The sequence below is a fragment of the Lytechinus pictus genome, chromosome 7 (assembly GCF_037042905.1).
Source record: "Lytechinus pictus isolate F3 Inbred chromosome 7, Lp3.0, whole genome shotgun sequence".
Classification (NCBI taxonomy): Eukaryota; Metazoa; Echinodermata; class Echinoidea; order Temnopleuroida; family Toxopneustidae; genus Lytechinus; species Lytechinus pictus.
In genome coordinates, this window is record NC_087251.1 from 27,214,698 (window position 1) to 27,226,449 (window position 11,752).

At 34.4% G+C, this 11,752-nt stretch overlaps 1 protein-coding gene across 4 annotated transcripts in view; it reads right to left on the reverse strand.

Annotated features, from left to right (window-relative positions):
* LOC129265328 (regulator of G-protein signaling 22-like) overlaps positions 1-11,462 on the reverse strand; it is a 55,489-nt gene extending 44,027 nt beyond the window's left edge. For 3 of the 4 annotated variants that reach the window (XM_064102374.1, XM_064102373.1, XM_064102371.1), the window contains exons 1-4: positions 11,299-11,450; positions 6,083-6,171; positions 5,417-5,604; positions 4,581-4,861 (exon numbers count right to left, since the gene is read on the reverse strand). In XM_064102374.1, the coding sequence (XP_063958444.1) occupies positions 4,581-4,861; positions 5,417-5,604; positions 6,083-6,171; positions 11,299-11,305 (565 nt within the window). In that variant the 5' untranslated portion in view covers positions 11,306-11,450. Of the gene's footprint in view, positions 1-4,580; positions 4,862-5,416; positions 5,605-6,082; positions 6,172-11,298 lie in introns of all 4 variants that reach the window. The other variant, XM_064102375.1, reaches the window with a different exon arrangement.
* Between the last annotated feature and the right edge of the window lie 290 nt (positions 11,463-11,752).

Sequence of the window (11,752 nt, forward strand, 5' to 3'; positions counted from 1 at the left end):
AATCTTAGGCCCTCTTAAAGGATTGAGTCTATAGGTAGTAGTGATCTTATATTTGGGGCTTTTCTTTTTTTTTCGGATTCATTCCATAAACTGATCCGGAAATAGGGAGGTGGATTGGCTGCTCGCTGCTCGTCACTCGGCTCCATGCGTTGTAGGGCGTCCACCTGTCTGTGTGTTTTTTTGTGTGTAAGTGAGTTTGTCATGTTTTTGTCGTATTGTGTTTGTGTCGTTATTGTTTGTGTACAAAAAAAGAAATCTTCCGCAGGTGTTTATTTAGTATTATTCTCTTACTATGCGTATGACGCAGGGTAATGTCACTTTTATTTCCATGAACTGTCGCGGTCTAAGAGATAACCGCAAAAGGCAAGATGTTTTATTTTACTTGAAATCAAAGAAATATGATATTTGTTGTATTCAAGATACACATTTTGTTCCTGAAATAGAGAATGAAATCCGCAGGGAATGGGAAGGTAAATGTTTCTTTTCTTTTAACACATCCAACTCCAGAGGGGTAGCGATTCTTTTTAAGAAAACCCTCCCTGTTGATATAAATAGATTTAAAGTAGATAACATCGGTAATTTTGTCGTTTTAGATATGTTACTGTATGAACATAATATTACTCTCGTATCGTTGTATGGCCCGAATTTAGATAATCCAATATTTTTTTCAGAGATCCAACAAACCATAATAGACTTTGATAATCCACATACGGTAATTTGTGGAGACTGGAATTTAGTTCAAGATTTTACCTTTGATACCTATAACTACTTGCATGTAAATAACCCACGAGCAAAACAGCAAGTGGACAATATGAAAACCGATTTGGATTTATGCGACCCTTGGAGAGTTTGTTTCCCAGACAAAAGATATTATACATGGCGACAATCCACCCCCTTTAAACAGAGTAGATTAGACTTCTTTTTAATTTCTTCGGAACTCCTTTCACTTGTTCAGAAAGTTCGCATTTTTTCAGGTTATCGCACAGATCATTCTTTAGTTTGTCTAAGTCTCAACTTGAATAAGATAAAAAGAGGTCCTGGTTTTTGGAAATTCAACAATTCTCTATTGAAAAGTGATGAATTTGTTTCTAATATTAAAAAAGTAATAAAAGATACGACTATATTTTATGCGAGAGACGAAGTAAAATTTGATGAAAATGATCGAATAGTAGGTGATTGTGAATTCACTATAAACGATCAGTTATTTTTCGAAACTTTAATGATGATAATACGAGGAGAAGCAATATCACATGCCTCCTTTGTAAAAAAACAAAATATAAACAGAGAAAAAGACTTAGAAAAGAAAATTGAAGAGCTGGGAAGAAAACTGGTGATCACCGACGATAAAATATCTATTTTGGATCAAATTGATAAAGCAAAATCAGAACTGGAAACATTCCGTTTAAAAACAAATGAAGGAATTGCGATTCGATCTCGGATTAAGTGGATGGAGTTTGGTGAAAAGCCTTCTAAATTCTTTTTAAATTTAGAAAAACAAAATTGCATTAATAAAGAAATACGTCAGTTATCCACTGAAAATGGTGATAATTTAGAAATGCAAAGTGACATAATCAATGAAATATTTAATTTTTACTCTAATCTTTATGCGGAAAAAGAAACCAACGTAAGCAACTTGGAATTATTATTAAATTTTCCTGGTATTCCTAAGTTGTCCCCTAAAATGTCTTCCTTATTAGAGGGTCCTTTAAATGTTGATGAGGTCCTTTCCGTTTTAAAGCTCATGAAAAATAGTAAATCGCCCGGACAGGATGGTTTTACCGTAGAATTTTATCGTTATTTTTGGGAAGATATTAAACATTTTTTGGTTAGATCATTAAATTATGCGTATTTTTCAGGACATATGTCTAATTCACAAAAAATGGGAATAATTACTTTAATTCCGAAAGGAAACAAACCCAGACACTTGTTAAGAAATTGGCGACCTATCTCCCTATTAAATGTTGTCTATAAAATAGCGTCCAGTTGTATAGCAAACAGACTCAAAGGTGTTCTGTCTTTTTTAATTCATCAAAACCAAACTGGTTTTTTGAATGGTCGCTTCATAGGTGAAAACATTCGTTTATTGTATGACACATTACTTTACAGTGAATTACATGATATAGCTGGCATGCTTTTGGTTGTTGATTTTGAAAAAGCTTTTGATTCTGTATCACATAATTTTCTTTTCAATGTCCTGGAATTTTTTCGCTTCGGTCCATCCATTAAAAGCTGGATAAAATTGTTATATGCAGACGCAACCTCTTGTGTGTTAGTTAACGGACATTGTACAAATAGGTTTAATATAGGAAGAGGGTGTCGTCAAGGAGATCCTTTATCTCCCTATCTTTTTTTGTTAGTCAGTGAGATTCTTGGTATTTTAATTCGACACTCAGACAAACTAGAGGGAATGCATATTAATGGGAAAACACTTAAAGTGTTACAATATGCAGATGATACCCTTTTGACACTCAATGGTTCAGAACAAGATTTAAAATGTGCTCTTGATACACTTGATGAATTTGAAAAAATATCCAACCTCAAAATTAACATAACTAAAACCCAGGTGATATGGATTGGGAAGAATAGAACTTTCAAAAAAGAGATTTTACACGAGTACAAACTGAACTGGATTTCGGAAGGATATTTTAGGTACCTAGGTATAGACTTTTCAGTTGAACTATCAAAAATGGTCGATTACAATTATCAAGAAAAGTTTAAAGAAATAAAACGTCAGATGGCGGTATGGCGAAAAAGATCTTTGACTCCCTTAGGGAGGGTAACCATCGTTAAATCTATATTTATACCGAAATTGAATTACTTGTTTTTATCTTTTCCAGAACCAAAATTAGAAATTATGAATGATATTCACCGATGTTTTTACGACTTTATATGGGAAGGCAAACCTGATAAAATAAGTAGGAAACAAATGTGTCAACCGTATAGTGAGGGTGGTGTTAGGATGACTGATATTTTTATCCATTCCAAATCATTAAAAATTTCATGGATAAGAAGGTTCCTTTCTTGTTCTGAAAATTTTACTTTTCACATGTTTCAATCATTTTTGCCTGCAGCATATACATCTTTTCAATTATTCATGGGGGCTGAGCATTATAAATCACTTGCTATATCAATGAATAACCCATTTTGGGCACAGGTATTGTTGGCCTTTTCAGATCTTTCCCGCCTTATTGTTGATGACGTTGCATGTCAAGCCCTTTGGAATAATCCAAAAATTAAAATGAATAATAATGTAATATTTTTCAGGTCTTGGTGTGCTAATGGGGTGCGTTTTGTTAATGATATTTTGGGAACAGATGGAAAATTTCTCTCATATTTTGATTTTCAACGCAAATACAATGTACACGTCAATTTTCTTCAATATCATGGCCTGTGCAGCGCCATTCGATATGGTTTCAATAAACATGTAATACCAAAAGCTATGGAACCTATTATTCCAGAAGCATTATTTTTGATAATTAAAGTAAAAAAAGGTTGTGCTCACATTTACAATATTTTTTTGAAGTATAAGTTGAAAGATTGTAAAAGTCTCATCAAATGGAAACAGACGTTTGACTTTGACAACACGATATGGAGGTTCTACTATCAAATACCTTTTTATTCAACTGCAGATGTCAACATGAGATGGTTTCAGTTCAAAATAGTGAATAGAATTATTTATATGAAAGATGCTTTGTTACGATTTAAATTTGTTACAGATAACTTATGTACCTTTTGTTATAATTATGAAGAAACTATTATGCATATTTTTTGTTCTTGTGCCCACACAAACGAAATATGGTCTCAACTCGAAATTTGGTTTTCTCGTAACAATTTGAATATCAAAATTTCAAACCAGAATAAACTATTCGGTTTTTACGGAAACAACAATGGTGCTCTTAATTATATTTTTATAATCGTTAGAAAAGAAATTTTTGCAGCAAAATGCAAACACTGTCTTCCAGTTTTCGACCATATTTTGTCTGAAATAAAATCTTATTATGGTATGGAAAAGTATATATATAAAACAAATCTGAAAGAGAAGAAATTCATAAAAAGGTGGTCATCTTTTACTTTATTACATTAAGTATATCAGATATCATTCTAAAATACACACATATATATATATATATATATATATATATATATTTTGTATGGATTTTTTCTTTCCTTTGCACTTTGATTTTGCTTTTTGTATACAAATGTTACGACAATTTCATGGAATATTGTATTGTACATATTCAACTTGTGTGTCATATACTGTGTTAATTATTTAATCATGTATTGTCAAAAAATATGTATTATAGTGATTTCAATAAAAGACCCCTGTGGAAGGGTTTAAAAAAAAAAAAAAAAAAAAAAAAAAATTGGTATTCTTCATTAGTGTGATCCCACAGTTCCGAATTCTAAATTTTAGTTCAATATAATAGGGTCAGGGGCTCCCTCAAATTTTCTGATTTTTTTTGGCAATAATAGGCGTGGCTGCCTTCATTCGAACCTTTGCATCTCAGAAACCACTGAATATATATTGTAAAGAACATGTTGGGGCTTAGATGATGTGACTTCAAACATCTTATACTTACTTAGCCCAAGCATGGGTGGCATACTAATACATCTTGATCCTGGCCGCAAGTGTTTGAACAAGAAGAGTCTGTCAGCATCACCAGGCCAGCTGAAATCACTGTCGTTCTCATAGGCAGATGCTTCATGGCTTTGGGCTAGGCTCATGGAAGTGCTAGAGTAGCTAGCCGTCTCTCGGCTGTACCCTCTAAGGCCTCGGCTACTTGGACGGCTGGTTGATCGACGCTCTTCGAGAGGACGGATAAGAAGCTTGCATAGTTTGTATTCTAGGAAGAGCTTTGTTCTGTGTTAGATTGGCAAAGAAAAAGAAGAATATATCATCTGAATTAGAAATTGTACAGGAATGATAAAAAGGCCTTTATCATCACAAATTTTCAAATGTTAAGGCATCATAATAACTATCCTAAAGAATTATATTCATCAGTTTGATAAACTAATCAAATATTTAAATTAAAATACATACTCCACTTTTAAAACAAAAATGCAAACATGTTTTGAGACAGATTTAGGCTTGCTTCTTGCGACAATAAATTAATATAAGGTGACTCTGTTTAAGTCACATCTCATTGAGCTCATGTTCGACTTAATTTTATTTTATTGAACTCACGTTCGCAAAATTTGACTTTCAAGATGCTAACATACATTTTGCATATGATATTCTGTTCTGAAATAATACTTTGAATTAAGCGATTATTATGGAAGGTCAACCCATCCAGATTCTATCAAAGTTAAAACTGATCTACAATTGCTCATTTACAATTCACAATTGCAATCAATTGCAAAATAATTTTCTTACAACATCCCAAAAAAGGAATATTGAAATCCGTTTCCGATTCACCTGAGAAATAGCGGTAATCTTTCCCTCCTGGCCCAATCCATGATCCTCTCCCTCTCCGCATCCCCTGGTCCATAGTACCTCCTCCTGGGGTCTCCACCAGAAGAATGCACTGCTCCATATGGAGAATCATCCTCTACCTCCTGGAAGGAGCCAGTCAGGCGATTGTAGTAGAGTGGCTGGGGGAAGGCCTGATATGACAGATTAGAATATGATGAAAATGAGACACCTCACTCTAGACTTACTACTTAGAATCATACGCTTGATTGCTACAATGTAACAATGAATAAATCAGTTGGATTTTAGGTCTTATTTGAGTGTGTTTTAACTATGATGTGCTGATTACGTTCAAATCATATAATCCAAGTGTGTCATTATACAAATATATTTTGATATTACAAATGAAAATGGAAAGACAGAGAAAACAAAAGGATAAAAACATCAACATTTTTTTGAGGTAATGGTAAACATTAACAAACATGAAAATGATATACTTATGAATATAATATCAAGAAAAAGGTTACAAAATAACAGAGAGAGAGGAAGAAAAAGAAAATATCTAGAGAAAACAATTAAATCTAACTCTTTCAGAAGATAAAGAAAAAGTTTTAATGAAAATGATATTAGTTTGTAAATAAAATATAAACTTAAAAAGACAGGAATACTCACTGGATATTGAAGAAATGCATTGAAGTAATCTAAGAAGAGATCATCATAGGCAAGAAGGGAATCAAAGTTGTCTTCATTAACTTCAATGGCTGTTAATGGATAAAAAAAAACACAAACATAATGTTCATTCAGTCATGAATTGCCTGAAATTTGAAATGTTAAGCTTTTCTGTAATATATTTTGTTCTAAATGTTTTGCCACAAAAAGAAATTTGCATCAATGTTTGTAAAATATATCTGTATATTATTAATTGCAATGTTCATGTATATGCATATTCAACTTCCATCTCAATATTTCATAAAATCTTGAAATGTATCGCTATGTTTTGCAGCCGTGATTCAACATTCTTGCCCTCTGTTTAACAAAGCACATTCAAAAGTCAGTGCATGAGTGAGCTTCTGAATCATGCTGTGCCACACGCGATATGCAATGCAACAAAATAATCGTCGAAAATCAGACTTTTGGGAAACGCTAGCCTAACTTAAAGCAATTATATTAAAAACCGCAAAAACTATTCCAGATGATTCCACCACCATCTTGGCCTATATCAAAGAAAACAGACGAGCAATTGTTGGGACTGTGTCGAAGAAGGAACAGGATCTGGGTAACCTGTAAGATACAATAATCTTTCTTAGAATAATAACAGTAATTTAATACGTAGAAGAAATCTCCGTAAAATATACTTCAAAAATGGGAGAGTAAAGATTGAGGAAAAGAAAAGGAAAGAAAGGAGGAAGGAAAAGGTTATGAGTTGGCGGTCGCCATTAGATCTACACCCACCAAAAAAAAAAAAAAAAACATGGGTTAATAGCCAGCAAATAAAAACCATGCAGTGTTTGATCCCCTGCCTGCTGCCCAAGTGATTAGCCCATTAACATTGGGCAACTACTTTCCATGACAAAACCAAATGTCAAGATGGCGGTGTGCCCATCAAAATTTTTTTGAGTGTTGGAAAGATTTTTTTTTCTTGTTCTTTGCTTTTTTAAATTCTCTTGGAATAAAAATAGAGGTCTATCCTAAATCAATCCCTTTGGCAATTGTAATTTGCATAGTCAAGGTTACATGTATGTTTATCAATCAATAATCTATTAATTTGTAATGAAGACAGAATCTAGTGTTTATTGTTTTTTTTTTCAAACATGTGATATTTTCTGCATTATGCACTTAGCATTTTCATTTATTGAATGTCTTGTATCTATTTTACCATTCTGTTGTGTCCAGTTTTAATTATATAATTTTCTTTGTATATGATTTATACTATGACTTTGTTTTAGTTTAATTTTCAAATACATGAGATTGAGAGATGAATATAAATCCTTACAAATGTAATTGTAGGTTATCTTGATACCAAGGCGTACGGCTGCACTGTAGTCTACAAAGTCAAATTACAATTCCATTCTCACTGCTTTCAGAAGAGTTACAACTGCAATCTATTATGGTCCATTCTTTGTCTGAAAATTACTGTATGCTAAAAATAATTTATCTCCAATTTGAGCACATTTTTTTAACCATTAAAAGCTCTTTGAAGTTATTTTTTTCTCTAATGAATTTACAGTCAAAAGTTTTGAACAACAAAATTTCACAATTTTTCTTTGTTTCATTTTTTTGCCAGGAATTTCAAAGGTGTTTTCATGCCAAGACTACTCGAATAAATAATGGATGCACAACTAAGATCTGAACTACCAGCTGACATGTCAGCCAAAAATGCTTAGGTGACCATTACTCTGTAGTCCACAGAGATCACCAGAGCAAATTTCACATCAGACACTGGCTGTCGTAGCTGTCAAACACCTCAGCTGCCTTTGTGGTTGTGTCCTGGTTGTCTGTGCTCCTGATCTTGACCAGGCCCATTATCCAGCAGTAAAAATAAAATACCAAGAAAGAAACGAAAAGATTTATGCTCATGGTTTGACTGTTTCATGTTTGTGACTTCTGTTCTTGTCTTTGTGTGTATTTTGATTTGTTTTGTTTATGTGTTCAATACTCTATGTGGATTTTTTTTCCTTCTCTTCTATTTTTATTTTTTATATTCATATATATATTTTTTTCTTGCTGAAGTTTATCGTTCATTATTTTCAATAGAATTTTTCATTAACAAGTGTTTAATTTACACAAGTTTGTGAGAAAGTAGAATAAATTTTATTTAACAGGAAAATGGCAATGGAAGGAATCGCACCAGACCCAGGGAAATTACTGGCCACTATCAAAGAAGGAAAAAGTGTTACCAAAGGAGAAATGTTGAACGCATATCATACAGAGAAAGAAATTCTGCCAGAAGTTGCCAAAATCTGGGATGTGAATGAGCGCACTGTTGTTCGACAAATAGAGCGACTCAGGGACAAGCTAGCTTCAGTGAAAAAAAAATTCAACAGGCCAGGTACCAAGGAAAAAATTGCTGCCTTCATGGAAGAACCATATCCCATTCCTACTCCTTCATCCACCCATCCAGCTCTAAAGCCCTTGACAGATTCATGTTCGAATTGTCAGCAACTATTGAAGATTTCTGACTCAAATAAGTTGGACTATCAAGACAAGCTTGAGCAGATCACAAAGAACCATGATATAACAACCAAAGAGCTTCGGAAAAAACTAGCAAAAGCAAGAGGCCGAGCTTAGAAAGGGAGGGAGAAAAGACTTGCAAAGGAAATTTCAAAGAGCTAAGAAGAGTCTGCAGCATTATAGAGAGCAGTTCAAATTATTGTCATCGAAAGCCAAAAAGCTAGAAGCAGGGGGAAAAAATGCTGAGAGGAAAGCAGAGAAGTACAGACAAAAGAACATTGCCTACAGAGGAAATTGTTCTCTACGATTCATACAGGTACACATAACTCCGCTTTGCCTCCGCAACAGGATTCCGATGTGGTACATCTTCTTGAAAAAATTGAAACACTTCAAGATGAAATTAAAAGGCTTACTGTTCCGATTCCCAAGAAAGAAGGAAAACAATTCAACACTAGCGTACGCGAAGCATCATTTTATCTACAGGTTAGTGTTCTTTTTGGTCATTGATTCATTGATATATGAGAAGTGAACCCAAAGAGGTATAGAGCTTTTGGGAAATTAAAAAAAAAAAATCCTGTCTATATCTGATTTTGCCAACACATGATTTTTTCCTTCTATTTAAATTCAGATACATGTATGCCATTTTTTTTTGGAGGGGGCTTGTCAGAAAAGGGGCTTCATTGTCGTTTCAAACAGCACCCCCCCCCCTGAAAATCATTGATCCCTGAAAAGGGTAAACTTTGTCCAAGTTTGCAACCCTCCCCCTCCCTCAAAAAAAAAATACTACTGAATTTATGGTATAAAAATGAATTATTAAAAAAAAAATACAAACCTTTCCAACTGAAATTCTGGGATTAATCCTCCAAGCCCCACACCCCCCCCCCAATTATTTACGCCCCTGCTTAATAGTGAAGCATGTGATATGAAGCTATTCAAAATTCCTCTTAGAAAAGACAAAGTTCCAAAATTGGAAGCAAACAGTTATAATTTATTTTTTACAGAAAATTTCAAGATGAAAAGACTTGGGAATATTTTTTTATTTTTTTTCTTCTATTTATTCTATCTTATTATTATTATTATTATAATTATTATTATTATATATTTTTTTGCTTGCTTGTTTGCTGACTTGAATAATTGTACCCCACAGGCTTTACTCTTGTTATATTTTTAATGACATTTTTATTGAAGTTGGCATGGAGCTAAATTTGCATGAAATAAAGAAGAATCACGTGAATGAAACATATTAGTAAAATTTTGACAAAAATCAATCCAAAAATAATATCTGAAGTTTTCAATATTTTTTTGTTTTGTGATGTCACATCCACCGCATCCAAATCGCCGTTGGGTAGCGTATGCACTGCCCGTACCCGGTACCGTGCAGATTACATCATGCGACTCGTCGAGCAAAGCAGCCGTCTACTAAGCTCGCTAGTAACACGCTGGTGTAAGATATCAGTCCGATCGGGAGCTTCCGTTCGAAATGGAGATATGGAGATAATCTCCATTTCGAACGAAAGCTCCCGATCTCCATTTCGAATGGAAGCTCCCGAAAATCAATGCCTCTTCTCCAAAAGCCTTCCACCTGAGACTGGCGGAAGGCCAGAGCTAAATCAGATGGGACTTTTTACTTGCACCTGTATATATTTTGCACTGCACACCTAAACCTGGCCATACACACATGCCAAATAAACCATCTGCAAGAATCTTCAATCCTGAAGGAGGCAGATTTAACCTGAAGAAGAAGATCGGACTGATACCTTACAAATTTGCTCCTTTGGCCAATACCAAACAGAGAAGCACCCCGCAGGAGAAGCACTGCGCGCTGCCAAAAGTCTGCAGCGACGTCTTATTTGAGGCTAAGGAGGTGCGAGTCATAGCCACTCTGGTGCGCCCGCACACGAGATGACGTAATGTTATTGAGTCGCGTAGGTTCATAAATTTCTGCCACTCCGAGAATTGAAAAACTCCAGTCAAGGTAGGCAGGTTTACAATTTATTTTTATCCATAACTAGCATTCTGTGGTTATAAAAATGTTGTTTTTATGTAAATTAGGTGTGTTTGAACATATTCTGAATGATAATTTATTACAAGTTCTAATTTGAAAATTTCAATGATGAAGCCTAAGTCATACAGTCTACCAAAGTCTACAGTATACAATGAAAAGATTGGACACTTCACAGACTTCGCGTAATGCCTTGTCGATTTGCGTGTACAATAGTTTAGGTGCCTAGTCTTTCCCTTGTCGTGTCTTTGATATGAATATAAATCGCGCGCTCTCTTTAGGCCAAAAATTGATTTCGTCGCTGAGCGAAGGGCATCTCCGTGAAATCTTCACTGAAGATCAAGAAAAAATACATTTTTTTTAAGGAAACTAAGTTCAAAGAGAAGTCACCAAAGCAAAGCCGGTTCGGTCAGTGTCATAGCAGAATGTGAAATCCAAACTTGTGACGTTATCATATTTTATTTGGGCAAAAGCCCATGATATATATTTGCATGTGTCATGTGTGTCGCGTGCATATGATATTCCTTCGCACGCGAGATGAAATGAACCCATGGCATGGGTGAACAAGGCCGTGTCGACGTGTCCCGGTCGGTCAGGCCAACTGCAACAAAAAATTCAACAGGTGGGACTACATAGTAATACACTTGATTTTCGAGTTTGACTACAAACACACGCTCAAACTTCACGTTGAATGCATCATAATGATAGTACTTACGCTTCATTGTAGATTACGAATCATTTCCATATTCATTCATATCACCCAAGTTGTATTCAGTGTTTGGAAGACAACGAAATCATAAATTAATACTGACGTTTCGTCCCATTTCGACAGCTTTGAGATTTCAAGTCGCAACGCAAGTTAGACTCGTTGCGTAGAGTTTTTACATTTATCAACAATACCACATACAAGACCGCAATACAGAAAGGAGCATCGATAAAAATCAATAAACTAACGGCTGGTATCAATTAATTTATAGACCAAAGTATACTGTATCCATGGATGCAAGCCACTCAATGTCAAAACATGCCCCCATGAAGTTAATGTTCGAAATATTTTCAAAAAAAATGATCAACCTTCTACTTACAGTAATTAAACATGATTTAAACCTCTAAAATCTAATTAGGCGGACTATAACAGTTGGACAAGAGAATCAGTATCAACATGTTAG